This window comes from Dromaius novaehollandiae, chromosome 16 (assembly GCF_036370855.1).
Source record: "Dromaius novaehollandiae isolate bDroNov1 chromosome 16, bDroNov1.hap1, whole genome shotgun sequence".
NCBI lineage: Eukaryota > Metazoa > Chordata > Aves > Casuariiformes > Dromaiidae > Dromaius > Dromaius novaehollandiae.
The window spans coordinates 16440884-16457658 of record NC_088113.1 but is presented as its reverse complement, the minus strand read 5'-3'; the positions used below and the strand labels follow the sequence as shown (position 1 = coordinate 16457658).

Below are 16775 nucleotides of genomic sequence, written 5' to 3'. Positions count from 1 at the left end.
AACAGTCAACAATTTTGAGTTTATTTCCAAGAGTATAAGAAAACAAGCTCGATTTTTTTCATGTAATTTTAAAGTTAGTCCTTACAAGAACAAACTATGTTTTTTGCCTATCAAATGTGTCTGCTTTTGAAGTATTTTATTAAAAAAGTATAGAATTTTTGTTTTAAAGAATATTATAAATACAATGCTAAATATGTCTGTGAACATTACTGTAGTTGGTAAGAAACTTTCCTTAAGTCAAGATATATTTCTGAGTACATGATTGCCACTGAACTTGCATTTCTAACTACATGCAACCCATTTCATCCATTTTGCTGTACTGAAAGGTGGAAAAGTTAAAATAGTTAGTATATGGAACAAAACAAAAAAAAAACCCCACACCAAAACTTCTATACTGTGTTCACAATTTTGCATATTAGTGTAACTCAGTCTATAGTTTGAAATAAAAAACAAACCACACCATGACAATGAAAGAAGCTCTGCAATTATAAACCAGCAATGTAATAATACTATTTATTTTAAGTACTTAAAAAGTAAAAATTAAGGTGCCTATTCAGTGTCTACTGAAGAAGGCCCTGCTTAAGAAACTGAACTTATCTGCAGATCTAGATAGGTCTATAGAGTGCATAATAAAATAGACACTGCCTTTGTAGGCCTTTATAGATGTGCATGTGTTCCTAAAAACAGTAACAGGTTCACAAACAAAAACCTGAACTGTGTTTACTTGAGAATAAATAAACGTGACAAGAGTCTATAGCCTACTTTACTGCTGCTTATGATCCCGATATGCACACACAGGCTGTATATTACATGTGGTGTCTGGCTATATATTCCAAAAGTGAATACATCAATAAGAAAGATTGTTATGAGACAACTTTTCTTCACCGTGGATCTTTTTTGGGAGAGATTCTGTTGTCTAGGTAAGCAAAGCATAGCTGCCATTGATTTTAGAAGCATTATTTTGTAATATTGGATGTATTTGTGCCTGATGCAGAGAAAAAACTCTTAAGAAAGGTGTTCCTTCAGGTATGCAGATGAAGGCTATTGCTCCTCTTAGAGAGTGTCAGTGGGCTTGTTAGGACAATGTTTTGATATTACTATTGTTTCTAGGGCGTTTCCTTTTCTGGGCTAACTTCCACTTCTACCTCTTCGTATTCCTCAACATCTGCTGTGGCATCCTGGTACTGTTGGTACTCAGATACAAGGTCATTGGTGTTACCTTCTGCTTCAGAAAACTCCATCTCATCCATACCTTCACCAGTATACCAATGAAGAAATGCTTTTCTTCTAAACATAGCTGAGAATTGTTCAGAAACCCTGATGAAGAGCTCCTGAATGGCTGTGTTATTGCCAATAAAGGTAGCTGCCATCTTCAGTCCTCGCGGGGGTATGTCACACACTGCCACTTTGACGTTATTAGGGATCCATTCCACAAAATAAGAACTATTCTTGGTCTGGATAGCCAGCAACTGTTCATCCACTTCTCTGGTAGACATTCGGCCTCTGAAGATGCATGCCACGGTCAAGTAACGTCCGTGACGGGGGTCACAGGCTGCCATCATGTTGCGTGCATCAAACATTTGTTGAGTGAGCTCTGGTACTGACAGGGCTCTGTACTGTTGGCTACCTCGAGCAGTCAGTGGAGCAAAGCCGGGCATAAAAAAATGCAGGCGTGGAAAAGGCACCATGTTAACAGCCAGCTTCCTCAGATCTGCATTCAGCTGGCCAGGAAAACGGAGTGAGGTTGTGACCCCACTCATTGTTAGGGACACTAAGTGGTTGAGGTCACCGTAGGTGGGATTGGTGAGCTTTAAAGTTCTAAAACATATGTCATATAGAGCTTCGTTGTCGATGCAAAAGGTTTCGTCTGTGTTCTCTATTAGTTGATGGATGGAGAGGATGGCGTTATATGGCTCTACAACTGTGTCGGATACTTTGGGTGAAGGCACAACACTGAAGGTGTTCATAATCCTGTCAGGATATTCTTCTCTGATTTTGTTGATGAGGAGTGTGCCCATACCTGAGCCTGTACCACCACCAAGTGAATGGATAAGCTGAAACCCTTGAAGACAATCACAGCTCTCGCACTCATTCCTGACCACATCCATGACATTTTCAATCAGTTCAGCTCCTTCTGTGTAATGCCCCTTAGCCCAGTTGTTGCCAGCACCTGAGTTGCCTGTACAGAAAACCAGCCATGATGTTACCAAGACTAATTTTTAAAGGCTGTAAGAATGGTGTTAAAAGACCACTTTGAGCCTGTTGGCCCTAGCTAGTTTACTAAAAGCATACGTACCATGAATAAAATTGTCAGGTCGAAATAATGGGCCTATTTTGCTAGATCGTACACTGTCCATAGTTCCAGGTTCTAGGTCCACCAAGACAGAACGGGGCACATATTTATGAGCTAGAACAAAAGAAAAATGTGTACAAGTTACTGGGTCTACTGGCAAGAATATCCCCATCACATCGCCTCAGTCTAGGTATTTCAAGGTATTTCACCATATTTCATGTGGTGGTATAGAAAAAGAATGACCAACAAAGCACAAGTTGGAGCTAAGTCCAATTCTTTTCAGTGAGCTTAAAAAACAGGCAGGGGTTCAGCTTGTGCCACAAGTAAACTTCAAAGCAAAACAAACAAAACCATCAGGGAACTCAAACAGGCCAGGGACAACTGGGCTCACTCCTGCAGAATTACCAAAGGAAAACGGGTAGAGATCTCAGAAGTTTTGCTTTGTTTAAGAACAGGGTTGGGCTGTCAGCTAGCAGAAGTGTTTTTCTGAAGCCTGAAAATTAGTATGAACAACTACTATTAGAAGTCAAAGAGACAGGCTATAAGCTACTCTGAAAACTCCTATCCACCAACAGTGGTTTTTGGAGCTTTTTTTTATTATTTATTTAAATCTTTGTTCCTAATTTAACCTTCATGCTGGTGCTGTAAATTGCTCTAACAGCACCCTAACAGTGCTGAGCACTTACAGTAAGCCTCATTGAAGTACACGTTAATTCGCTCAAGCTGCAGTGGCGCAGCCCCACGGTAGTTTCCAGCGATGTCAATTCCATGTTCGTCACTTATCACCTCCCAGAACTGAAAAAGGAAAGAGGTTCAAGACACTCAAAAATATTTTTTTTTTTCAGCCCAGTGTGTCCAACATCATTTCTGCTGCTCTCATGGCTGTGACTGCACACAAAGATAGTACTGTGCCTGAAGTTGGGGGGTGTAGGGGGGTGCTATTTACACATTAGACTGTAGAGGATGGAAGAACAATTTGAGTAAAAATAGCTGAATGAAATGCAACTGTGCTAGTCAGCACAAACCCCCCCCACACCCCCTACCAGGCCCCATATGTTCCAGAGAAGAAATTAGCCAGCCATTTATGCTGGAGGCAAGCACCTGTGCACTAATAGGTCCCTTTATAGTAAAGGAAAATTGGTATTAGTTTAAGTAACACAGGTACTAGTCGGTGCGGGCTTAAATAGCATGCAACAAGCAGGCTTTTTGTGTTTTGGGGGGGGGGGTTGGTTTGTTTGAAGGGAGGATATTTGTTTTGAGGCCTATCATGATCAAGTGGGCCTGTGCTATGGCAAATCTGGCTCAGCCAATTTATGTGAACAATGCTTTCCACAAACATATTGGGCCTTTTAATTGCATTTGCATTTCTAGTCTTAGTTTAGGTCCATTCCTCACCATCAGCCTCCACCAGAAACCAATCTAATTTTTGGTGAGCAAGAGTTAATAGTATAATTCTGAACATCTACGAGACTCTAAACCTGGTATTTTTTGCCTTCGACCTCTTATTTTTATATATATATGTATATAAAATAGATATAGATATAACAAAATAATAAAATACAGAAATTTTATATATTATATACACACAGGGCTTTCTTGGCAGAGGGGAAAGTTGGAGGCAACACACTCAGCTTGTCTTGTACATGAGTACTCTGCTGGGGGGGGGGGGGGGGGGGCAGGGAGGGAAGAAGACCTAAATGTCCTATCTTGACATTCATATGGTTGTCTTGTACTGGGACTCTTATCTAGGCAGCTACCACAGCAGCGTTAATGCAGACACACCCACCCGCTATAATGTCCAGGCTATTTTAATTCTAAAGGTCTTTTCGTTTAGCATCTAGGTTAATTTTAACTCCACAAATACAACATCATCAACAATGCTCCCCCTTTAGCTATCGTGTCTTTAAAGAGCATCCCCCCCCCCCCCCCCCAAATCTGCTAAACACACACACGCACACATGCAACTTTTTTTTTTTTTTTTGGCCAATGTCCTACTAATGAACAACAACAACAAATTCTGTGGTCACCACACAGCAGAAGCAATGGTTTTCTTCTCCGTAGCACACGCACACTAGCAGCAATGACTGACTTCTCTCTAAGCAACAGCATGCATTTGTTCGAACTGAACAAATATACTCTAAATGGCATGGCTATCTGTCACAGGAGGCCAATTAGGCAGGAATCCTTAACTGCACTTTGTGCTGGTCTTAAAAACCATTAATTGTTCAGTGTTAGTACAGGTCATCCTGTTGGCTAATAAAACCATCTAAATGGTTACAGTGCGCAGGAGTTAGTGATGTATATCTGAACTAATGCACTGGTATGCTAACTCTGCAGTCCTGGAATTGTTGACTTCTTCATTTGTCCCAATATTTTATAGCCCAGGCTAATGCCCCTTGGAATATGAGGCCCAGCAGGAATCCTCTGGAGCAGGTATAATCACATGCCATAGAGCCACTGCAAAGAAGTTTCATTTTTCGCCAATCTTAACATCAACTTTTGCAAGAGCAAGCCCATCTTACCACTCTCACATCAGAATACCCCTGTTCACTGCTGATACACCTTACATCCTCTCATTAAGATGGCAAAGTACTCATCCCTCCACCCCCAAAGCTCCAGCCTGTTAATGATATTTGACCTGCTGCTATTGATAGCATTTACTACTAATGACCAATATTGAGAAGAGGCCTCACCTTAGCTCCAATTTGGTTTCCACACTGGCCAATCTGAAGATGCACAATTTCACGCATTTTTGTGTAGCTTGGACCTGTCAGTAGCTACAGCCTGACACAGGTTTTTCTAGTTGCAGTCCCTGGAACAAGCCCTCTTTTTGCTGCAGTATCAGCTACACACAGCACAGTCTGGCCCCAGGGGCCTTTTTTGTACTGGTGGGGCTGTCACTCCCCCACAAGGGGAGTAGCCAGCTCCTCTCAAGTTGTTCGTCCAAGTAGTTCACAAGGAGGCAAAGTGCCTCTTCACTGCCTTCGTACAGAATGGAAGAGCACACTGCAGGGAGAGGGTGGGAAAAAGGTCACCCCCCCCCCCCCCAAAGTAATTCCAATCTTCTGTGCAGCAAACACTGAGATTCATGAATACTTGTGCACATTGCATTCGTTTCATTATTTTATCCATACATACATACACATATGTATATACACACACACAGAGCTATTGTGTAGAACTATTTCCCACCAAAAATGAGTAATGTTAATTAAGTACATCTGTTTCTGCCACATCATAATTTAAATTTTACACATCAGAAAAGTAGTGCAAGACAACATCCATAAGCAAACCAATAGCAACTTTTGAGCTTAACCTTCTATGATGGCAACATTCAGCGCACTGCCAGACAGACCTGCAGTTCATTAATAAGCATCAGCCTTAGTGTCTAACTGCACGAAGGGGCCGGGGGGGTGGGGTGGGGGTGGGGATTAAAACCCATCTGAACGTGTGGTTACAGAATACTTATCCAGCATACTTAGGTGACAGAGGTAACTCTGTGTTTAATACACCAGTGGTTGCAGTGGGTGGGCACGACATTATTAGCTATTATTTGCTTACTATAAGGTAAGAATGTTTTTTTCTTTCCAGTCAGGTCCTATTGTATTTCACCAAAGGTATATTTTTATTTATTCTATTTAGCTCAGATATGCACCTTTTTTGAAAAAAAAAAAAAAAGAAAAAAGAAAAAAAAGAAAGATATGGGTTAATCTTTCATAATAAAGTTTTTCTGCTAGGTAAAAATTCATAGGGAGGATCCTGGAAGGAAGGGAAAGCCTAATGCTTTCATCTGTCCAGGCATTATCCAAAAGGGCTACTTGGGATACACCCAATCTAAGAGCTGAACCAACCTGCATGTACACAGGCGTGCGCGCGCGTGCGCTCTCTCTCTCTCTCTCTCTCTCTCTCTCTCTCTCTCTCTCTCTCTCTCTCTCTCTCCCCCCCCCTGCTATCTCCCCCCCTCCCCCAGCATAGCTAAGTTACATCAAATGCTGCAAAACACGAACAACTGATTTATGATAAAGAATTGGCTAACTTAGATAAGATGCAGAAAATATTAGGCTGAAACCTATCTACCAAATCAACCAAAGCAAGAAGCTGGACAAATGCACCTACAAAATGATTGTTTTTACAGGTAGGAATGTGGCTAAAAGGAAACCACACCTATTTTCTGATCAGACCTCAATTTCTCATCCTAGTTGGCTTCAGTGAAAAATTTAAAAAAAGCACTGAAAAATAAATACAGTTCTGAAAGCATGTAGGAGGTCAGGGCCCAGAGGAGACCTAACGTGAGAAGCCCACTGAGGCATACGTGTGAACTAAGACTCTAAGCAGAGCAGCGAGTGCATATTCACTAGTCCAGCGGCTGAAACAGAGATACCTTGAGGACTTTATCAGTGACAATTTAGGTGCTGAAAACACATAGCTAATAGCTGAGGTAGATGGGTGGGGTTAAGGGTTGTATGAAGCCTAAGTAATTGCACTACCTAAAATACCAGGTAGGTATTTATCTTCTATTTACCCAGGCTGCTTAGGTATTTTTAGAAATTCTGCTACATGCACAGCTATACTAAACAGTACTAAAAATGCTATGGAAAAAAAAATCTCTGATCCATATTTCCTCAGTGACCAATGTTACTTCCATTTATTCTCACATCAGTTCAAAAAACATCTACTTTCTACCGTGCTTTCATTCATTCCTCCCTTCTCTCTGCAGCCTGAGAGGTCATCGTCTTAACTGACATTCACACCATGGAACACATCAGGTAACAACTGGAAGCAGTAATTGTGGCCTTTTATTTAATATTATTAATCAATTCATTATAATTATATTACACTGCTAGAGTGTATTAACATATGGTCAAGTTTACTTGTCATATCCATCATACAACACAGTTAAACTACCATGTTCCAGGAATAGGCTATCAAGAGGCACTCAAAGGCACAGTATTTCTTATTTAATATTTCTTATTTTCTTATATCTGAAATACAGTATTTCAGAATTTTCCAGGAAAATTCTAGAGGTGAAATCCCAGTCCCACTGAAGTTAACTGTAGTGTCCACTGTGTGAAATGCTTCACTGCGTTAAAGGGAACAATGTAAGCCCGAGCAAAACCTGACACAGGCATGTTGCCGGTTGATAAACTGGACTAGTATCGCTGAGCAACAGAAACCCAGAATGGTGTCTCATCTGGAAGTTTATAGTAGCTTTATTATACGTCAGATAATTGTGAGTGCTTTTAAAATGTTTCTTTTAAGGACAGGAGAAGGAATGAGAAACTAGCACCTTAAACTAGTTTGAATACAAATATGCCAGTGAAACAGAGACTTAACTCCTTGAAAGTAACTACTTTTACCACTTCATGGGTTGCTAGAGATAAGAAATCTATAAGCTTCCATATTGTTCCAAAAGAAAAATCAGCTTATTCCAGACTTCCGCACTGCAAATGACTTCCATCTTTTCCATCAGCTAATGAAAGGACAGATAACTGCGCTGAAGACAAAGCTTAGCACCACAACAGCATCTCAAAAAGCAGCAAACACACTATCATCTTCAGAGAAGCTATTAACCATCATCAACAGTGAAAATTAAAAGCAAGCTTTAAAATTCAGGTATATTCATTTTGTTTCATTAAAACACAATAGTTTTATCATTTTCCAAAAAATAAAGATTCTCTAAACAGCTTAGTTTCATTAGCAAGACAATAGAACATTTACTATGTTTAATTCCTGCATTGTAGGCATTTTCTAAGACAAATTTCTGAGAAGGTTATTTGGAGATTTTCCTTTGACTTTGAAAGCAAATTTCATTTTATTTATGTACAATTTTTATTTGTTTTCTGCAGCTATGCTAAAAGGAATAACTGCAATTTTGTATTGTATACTCAGTTGCTGCACTCTGAATGGGAGCTGTACAATGTATCCAACAGCTACTGAGAGTAAATAAATACTACTTTTTAAAATATGAAATGTATTAATCTACAATAGCCAAAACTTGTGAAGAAGCTGCAGACCTTGAGCCAGTGGCCGAAAGAGTTGGCAAAATAACTTCCAGCAATAAATATATTCACTGAGAGCAGTTCACAAGCAAAGAAAAAAAAAAGTGAGGAAAAGATACAATCAATCACTCAACTTCAGTTTTTCCTCTTGCTAAAAATAGCTCCCTAGAATCATATGCCTCCTATAAAGCACTTCCTAATACAGTCTTGAAAAATGACTGCACAGGGCAGAAAGGACCTAAGCGCTTTCTGAAGTGGAGGTGGTTTTGTGCCTCCTTTCCCTCTCCTCCCCTAAGCACATTTCTGTGAACTGCCGAGTCTTTTTTTTTATACCAAACTTGGTATATGAAAAGCATGTTTCTTTGTAGATTTTGTTTGTTTGTTTGCAGGCCTGTGATGCTTCAGCTCTTAGAAACCTCAAGCCTGTTAACAGCATCAATGTGCTTCTCAGGCACAGCCATTGAACATGTGCTGTTGTAGATTAGCAGCGTGCATGTCACACGAGAAAGAGAGGTGAGCATGGTGGAAGGGTTGGCTTCGCGTGACTTTTGGCACAGTGGCGATTACGAGCAGCCTGGCACTAGACAGAGCTATTACTAGCCTGTCTCACAGTTTCTGCTATCAGCCTGCCCACTGCTTCCAGAGCATGCCCTAACACGCAAGCCCTGGGGATAGGTAAAAGCGAAAACCACAGACAAGCCCCTTTTTTTCTTAAGCCACCACAACAAATGTATATATGTGGGCTGGCATTCTGGGATGGTTCTTCTTTTTTTTAACATGGTTTGCTTGGATGAACTAGCTTTGCACAATAGCAGAGACCACATTTTGCTTTTTAGCCACAAGGCACATGCAACACTTCCAGTGCTGTTACTCACGGTCTCATCCTTGGCACCACTCCATGGGGCGGGGGAGGCAAGAACCCTTTCCTAAGGCTCCTTCAGACCTTGCTCTTGCTTCCTGAGACTGCTGAGAAGAAGAAGAAAAAATTTACTATTCAGTTTGAGCTGAACTGACTACAGGCCACCAAATAATTTCCCTGAGGTCTGTGAACAACTACCAGACCTGCTGGCACTCATCACAGCTAAACCGGGCCATACCATCCTCAGGAATGCTAACAAAAGAAAGTTGCATTCAGCAGGCACTAAAGACTACCTGCTTCACATTTTCATTTCGGTTAATGGCAAAAGCTGTTTAACGACCGGTTCCCTCTGGCAGGTGGGCCAAAGGAGAGAAAACAATCTCTTTCTGTCCTCATAATAACTTACAGCCCACTGTAGATTATTAATAGTATAATGAGTCTGTATTTTTTCAACTAAAAATAGCTTTTGTTATAATCAAAACGGACAACCGAGCAGTTAATTCCCCGACACTGCAGAACTTTGGTCAAAAAAAAAAATGTGCGTCTTACAGCAGTGTGACTTCGCTTGCTGGGTAGTGCAGTTTCTTGGGCCCTACCAGCACAGTAACATTTACTGTTGAGCTTGAATCATTTAATGAATTGCCAAAAAAGGTCACCTGCATGTTAGTCAGCCTCAGTTCCTGGCTCTGCTGTTGGTTTTGGTACTTCCCGTCTCACTGCCTCATTCTCTCCATGCATAAAGTGGCGCTGATAAACCTCATGCTCTTTATAAAAAGTGCTGATGCTAATGAAGAAAAGCTCTGAGATGAGGACTAGCTATGGTCTACTAAACATGCTTACTAAGCATGAAAGCTGTATGTCATGTAGGGAAAAGAGAGACTGGGAGTCCTCCCACACTGGTACTTCAAAGCTTTTGAAGGAAAATTAAATTATTTTTACTACTGAATACATCTGGTAGCAAGTTCTGAGAATACAGAATCTTTGAATGACCTGAATGCTAAAGAATAGCCTAAAAATGGGCACAAGTCCGCATTTCTCTGTAAACTGTAGCATAGGAAGCCTTCAGAAATGAAAGGTTTTGAGTAGTAAAGAAAGTAAGTAACTGCTCTGCGCAGCGTGATCACGGAGCTGCCGGGCGCAGCCTCGGCATGACGACGCGCTGGGCTGCAGGAAACCTGCCTCCTCGGCGAGGGCACAGGTACGAGCGCCCCAGAAGCGGGTATTCAGCAACGGGCCCACGCGGAAGGGGATGGCGACGCTGTGGCGTGGAGGCCCACGTCCCCCTGCACACCGGCCCCGGGCCTGTCACGCGCCCATGCTGACAGCCGAGCGCGTGGGGCAGCGTGGCAACGCTTCAGCGGCTCATTTTGTTCAGAACGGCTTCGTTTTTGACCACGCTGAGGGGAAAGCATGCGCTTGTCCAGGGGTGACCACCACCACTGTGGTGGCTCCATGAGGGGAGGGCACCACACGGGGGGGGGGGGGGGGGAAGGCCTTATTTTTGTTATGTTTTGCTCCGAATTAGCCCGCTATGACACCAGTTTCGATATGATAACATAGCGGCTTGTACGTTGTACCCGGCACTGCTGAGTCCGGCTTCCAGGGGACAGGTGTTGCTAAAGAAGAAAGGGAGAAAGACGCTCTGTCTCCTGGGGGGAGCCAAGGGGGATGAGGAGGGAGCCGCAGGGCCCCGCGGGCGCCCGCGTGTGGCGGCACGAGGCGCCGCAGCCCTCGGCGCTGCGCAACGGCGCCGCGGCCGCGCGGGAGCCTCGGTGCCTCGGGGCGGGAGGCGGCCGCGCACCCGCCCCGCCCCGCCCGCCCTTAAATGCCGGCGCCGGGGCCGCGCTGTGGAGGGTAGTGCTGCCGCCGGCTCGTTTCAGCATGGCCGGGCTGCCCCGACGCCTCCCGGCCCTCCTGCCGCTGCTGCTCTGCGGCTGCCTCTGGCCCTGCCCGCCCGCCGAGGCCGGCCTCCACTTCAGGGAAGGGCAGCACTGCTACAAGCCGGCGCGGCGCCAGGCTGCCGGGCTGAGGTGAGGTCGCTTCACCCTCCCCCACCGCGGAGGGGGGGCCCTGGGGCCCGGCGGAAGGGCGAGGAGCCGGCTGGGGCCCCGGGCGCGGGGGGGGTCTCGGGGCCCGGGAGAGGGGAGAAAGGGACGATTGGTCCCGCGGCGCCGGCCCGGGGGGCTCGCGGGGGGGAAGGGGACGTGCGGCCCCGGCAGCGCTCGCCCCGAGGCAGAAGGGCTCGGTCACGCTGCCCCGCGTCACGTGGCCCGCGCTGCTGCCGGCCACTCGCACGCGTCATTACGAAACTCCGGGGATTCTTGTTTCTCCTAACTCTTCTTGTTTGCCCCAAAACGCAGGAATCGGCAAAAAGGGCGCTAGTTCTCCTTTTTGTCTCGCTACAGAACCTACCCCCGGCCTCACGAGTACCTGGACATCTCCAAGCTGCCCGAAAGCTGGGACTGGAGGAACGTGGACGGAGTGAACTATGTCAGTACCACGCGGAACCAGCACATCCCCCAGTACTGCGGCTCCTGCTGGGCCCACGGCAGCACCAGCGCTCTCGCAGGTAGGCCGGGCGGGGAGCCCGCCGCCAGCTCCTCAGCAGGCGCCCCCAGTGATTTATAGCTTTCGGTAAGCAAAGGAAGTGTGTTTTCAGCTTACAAAGATAGGAAGAAGAGGTGCAAAGTGCAAACTGTGCTAACATGGTAAAGGTTGAGACTGAGAGACTGAGACTGCAGGAATGGTGGTAATTCCCAATCTGGCAGCTCAAGGCAAGGAGCTTTGGTTACAACAGAAGAAGCAAGCAGAGTAAGGCTATCTCCACCCTCTCAATATTAGGTAAGGGGGGGGGATACTGGAGCATTTGAACAGCTTTTTGCAGAACGAACATATTTATTACTAATATTTATATACTATTAAGGGCCAGGAGTAAGAACTGGGGTTTCTGCCCCTCTTGGAGGGGTTGTCATGGCAGGGGCAGAGAGACACTCAGCATGTTTCCTTCCCTTTGCTGGTACCTCATTCTGCTGCGCCATGTCTAAAGCAGCAAGGGATGCCTTCTGCTCTGCAGCTTGAGTGACACATGGAATATGGGGAAATGAAAGGAGCTGCTTCTCGTGGCATTAGCTTGCAGGGCCCTGTTATTCAAAAGAACTGACTACCAGAGTATACTGGCAAACTTCAGCAGATGGTTTACTATTTGTCCTTTTTTTGGAAAAAGGAAGTAGAAGTTTGTTTCAGTTGAAAGGCATTTTTTCTAGAGAAAATACACAATGATTTGCATGTAACTGCTTTGGTTCAGTAACATCCTGCAGAATTACTATTTGAATAGGGAGGTGGTTAAAAGGATTAAGTGCGAAGGAGGAATGGAGGAAATGGTGAAGGGGACAAGACCTTACAAGTGTGCGTGAGGAGACAACAGGACTCATGAAGGATCCATTCTTAAGCAATACAACAGTACAGACATATGAAGCCCACCATGATGTAATGAGTACCAGACAGATACATACTTAAGAACTTTCTAAGTTTTATCTAGCTTTAGTTAAAATTTAAAAGGTTGCATGTATGTGTGTATGTATATGTATTTTAAGTATATAAGTTTGAGTTAAAAAATTGGTGTTTTTTCTTATCTGCAAGGAATAGCTAGAGCATCCATTCTTCCTTTTCCTTATTGCTGAAAGACTAGACCAGGATAATGCCCAGTTAATTCATATGGAGCACTCTCCCAGTGTTCTATCAAGTACAGCTGAATGTCACTAGTACTAACAAGATTAAAAGTACTCCAGTGGCATTGGTTAAGGCTGTTACTGCAGTGTGAGAAGCAGCATATAAATACCAATTATGAAGCTCTTTTGCCAAACTATTAGTGTTTCAGACAAAATAAGGCAGCTGTATGATGAAATTTGTCTGAGATGGCAGGATAACTGTGGTATGTTTACGTAACAGTATGGATAATACTTCTGAAAGTTTCTCCTTGCTTAAAGCTTGCAAAGATTCTCTCTCAGAAATAGAGAGCTGGTCTGCATGGGCCTGCTGCTGACTTTATACAGAACCCTCTACTCCTGTAAAACAGGATAGCGAGAGCTGGTTTCCTGATGTGTATTTGAAACCTCTTTTCTTTCAAGCCTAGTAAACAGATTGGGAAGTTTTCAAAAGTCATGGCTTGAATCAAAAAAAGCACTAGGGCACTTGAAGGGTTTAAATGGATCTTATTCAACTGCACATTTCTGCTGAGTTTTTAGTGGAAAAATCTTCTCATGGAAACCCACAACACTATCAGCTGCACACTTGAGTTAAGTCATGGTGTGTGCCTCACCATCTGTATTAGAGGCATTTGCAGCCACAAATACTGTCACCTGCAAAGTTACAGGAGTAATCAAGGAGATAGTTTTAACACTAGTTGCTATGAGTAACAGCCCAGATATTTAAACTAACAAGCCCCAATTGCTTATTGTTACAGATCGAATAAACATAAAGAGGAAAGGTGCATGGCCTTCTGCCTACCTCTCTGTCCAGAATGTTATTGATTGTGCTGATGCAGGGTCCTGTGAAGGTGGAGACCACACGGGTGTTTGGATGTATGCCCATGACCACGGCATTCCAGATGAGACCTGTAACAACTACCAAGCGAAGGATCAAAGTATGATACCTACTTGCTTTGCTGTAGGGCTTCAGCCCAGGTTTGCCAGATCATAATGTAGAGAAGTAATAATTCCTTGGGTTTTGAATTTCCTGGCTCCTGCCTTTCAGTGTAATACCTGTTGTTTGACTGACAGAACAGGTTTCCTTACAGGCCTCTGTGTGTCTGTTTTCTTTTTTTACTCTAGACAGCATAACATTAAATCATGTCTGAACAGGCTTGCACCAGCTAAGTTGCTGAAATTTAATCTCTTATGTCTGTGATATACAATCTCAGATGTACTGAAATATTCAAAAGCATCACCTCAAGCTAAACAAAGCAGAAACGTAACCTTTGTATGTTCATGTGTAACTGGAATAGTTTATAGAGAAGCAAATTTGAATTATTTCTTCATCAAGGCACTTGTGCCTATGAAGTAAGGAATAATAACTTTTGATTGTATAGTTCACTGGAGAAGATATATATTTGTAATTATTCTTAAGTTATGAATATCTGCCTCAAATGACTTTTTTTTTTTAAAAAGCTCTGCAGTACTATTAATTCAATTAAAGAAAAGCATTCTCTTGTGCTGAGAATCTCACTTTTACTTTGTAGAATGCAAGAAGTTTAACCAGTGTGGAACTTGTGTTACCTTTGGAGAATGCCATGTGATACAGAACTACACTCTCTGGAAAGTTGCTGACTACGGCTCTGTCAGCGGAAGGGAAAAAATGATGGCAGAAATCTACACTAATGGACCAATTAGGTAAAAAGAAAAAAAAAAAAGTTAAGAAATATATTGCTAGTATTTCAATTTAAATATTTGAAACTTGGTCTCATGACTGAGCTGTACTTCTCTACTCTGGCAGATGTTAGGTGCTGTGTGCTAATATGGAGATTTTAGCTTGTTTGTAGTTACGCTAACTGAAGTGAAAATGCAAGAAAAAAATTGTTACTTTTTAGCCAGGCTCCCCCTTGACCCCCTGTATAAAGATGCTTGCTCTGTTTTATTACAGCTGTGGTATAATGGCTACTGAAAAGTTGGATGCTTACACTGGAGGACTTTATACTGAGTACAACCCCTCACCCATGGTGAATCACATAGTGTCTGTGGCTGGTTGGGGTGTGGAAAATGGAACAGAATACTGGATTGTTCGCAACTCATGGGGTGAACCCTGGGTAAGGAAAGAATGGAAGAAACATGCTTGCAAAATGACTTCAAAGAAAATGTGTAGATTTCTTTTTTCTTGCAAACAGGAAACTGCAAAGTAGCCTGTGGATAGGAAAAGTAAGGCTTTTTCTTGGAAAAAAACTAGCAATTACAAAATGAAACCTGACTAAGCTTAAGACAGGGCTACTCAGCCAAAGTCACTTGGCTAATGTCAACTCAATTACAAATGCTGTCCTGTGGACATGCAGCTCCTGTTACAGGCAGCTGTAAATTGCTGTTAGTTACAGGCAAAAATCAAGTCATGTACCTGGAATAGAGGGAGGGGATGTTAAATTCACCAAAGCAAACTGCCCTTTCAAACAAGGCTGTCCTGTGAACTCAGTATTGCACTTCATCTTTTGAGTGAATTCCTTGATTGACTTATCATCCATATTTGGCAGAAAGATCAGATGCAATAGCACACATTTTCTATAGTTACCTTATGTTTTCTAATTCACAATGTCTATGCTTATAGTAAAGCAAATTAATCCTTTGCAGGGTGAAAGGGGGTGGCTGAGAATTGTGACAAGCGCATACAAAGGTGGAAGAGGAGCAGAGTACAATCTCGCTGTTGAAGAGGACTGTGCATATGGAGATGCTGTACTTCCTTGATTCTGCATTGAGCATCTTCCTGTTTAGGAACTACTTGGTTTGAAAGCTTCCCACCACAATCTTTTTGTTTAAAGAATAGTCTGAAAACTCTTTCATAGTTCAGCATAACTAGGCAATTCTGCAACATTAGCCCAGGTAGCAACACACAGTATCTTGGAAGTTAAATACATTCAGATCCAACACCACCTGCCAGCTGCTTTTAGGTAACTTTAAAAAAAAAAAAAAAGTTCAAGCAATTATCCATGAAAATCTGTCTGTCTTGAAGCACAATATTTAAACCATGTCAACTTACTCACAGAAACTGTACAGATAAATCTGTGTATATATTTTTTTAATACAAATTATGTAGATGTACTAGGTAAGAAAAATGAACTCCTTTAATACTTTTGTCTAGAGCTTACACTAAACTCTCAAAGTATGACAATACCAAGGAAATATCACACTATGCTGTAGATGAAAAAAGCAAAGCTATGTCTGGACATAATATATTCAAAAACTAAATTCTATGTTGGTTCCTTGGCCTCCTGGTGACACACAGTATTGTTGCTAGTCTTGTATAATGCAGTCACTTTTACTCAACTAGAAGTGATGTAACAGGAACAACTTTGATCAAAAGTTTTTAAAGGAACACTTACTGAGGAGTTATTCACCACTCTTTGCTTTAATTCTTGATTGGCTATGCTATTTTTCTCCTACAGGGCAAAGTATAAATTATGTCTGCCATCAGAGCTCTCTTCATACTAGCTAATATGAGGAAAGGTAGCAAGTTCTCTTGCTTAAGCCTGAGCCAATTACTAAGTGACAATCAGTGCTATAACAAGTGTCATTAACTGGCATTGTTAATCACATCTAATAAACTGACATTTTAATTCTAAATGATTGTATGTGGATTTTAAGAGCTTGTAAACAGGCACTTTCCGTTGTCTTTTACTGTTGCTGGTACCTAACATGCAGCCTCATGTGGCACAGTAGCCATCTAAAGCTTAGCCAGAATTGCACTCCTTTTACTTGACTTTATCTTGTGGAAGGGCTGGTGTACAACATAGTCTACCCAGCAACTATTGTGCATCTCAGACACAGTAATTCAAATGAAATTACATTACTTCTACCTGAACTGAAGACAAATGCAAAAGATAAGTGTCAATATTGAGTTGAAGTCCAACAAGCAAGGAAAGAAGAGA

At 42.6% G+C, this 16775-nt stretch overlaps 2 protein-coding genes across 3 annotated transcripts; one reads left to right on the top strand and one right to left on the bottom strand.

The window, feature by feature from the left end:
- TUBB1 (tubulin beta 1 class VI) lies at positions 1-9429 on the bottom strand. Of its 2 annotated transcripts, none has more exons than XM_026105339.2 (4): positions 9168-9429; positions 2980-3088; positions 2297-2407; positions 1-2179 (listed from the first exon to the last, which is right to left on the bottom strand). In XM_026105339.2, exons 3-4 carry the CDS (start codon positions 2355-2357, stop codon positions 1107-1109), a joined length of 1134 nt encoding a protein of 377 aa, XP_025961124.1. In that variant the 5' UTR covers positions 2358-2407; positions 2980-3088; positions 9168-9429; the 3' UTR covers positions 1-1106. The 2 variants fall into 2 exon arrangements, with proteins under 2 accessions (XP_025961124.1, XP_025961123.1); XM_026105338.2 differs by lacking the exon at positions 9168-9429 and adding an exon at positions 4987-5190.
- Positions 9430-10898: 1469 nt separating this feature from the next.
- CTSZ (cathepsin Z) lies at positions 10899-16470 on the top strand. Its single transcript, XM_026105316.2, has 6 exons — positions 10899-11181; positions 11557-11720; positions 13614-13793; positions 14388-14538; positions 14789-14951; positions 15481-16470. The coding sequence occupies exons 1-6, from the start codon at positions 11033-11035 to the stop codon at positions 15592-15594; spliced, it is 921 nt and encodes a 306-aa protein (XP_025961101.1). The 5' UTR covers positions 10899-11032; the 3' UTR covers positions 15595-16470.
- The last annotated feature ends 305 nt before the right edge of the window (positions 16471-16775 follow it).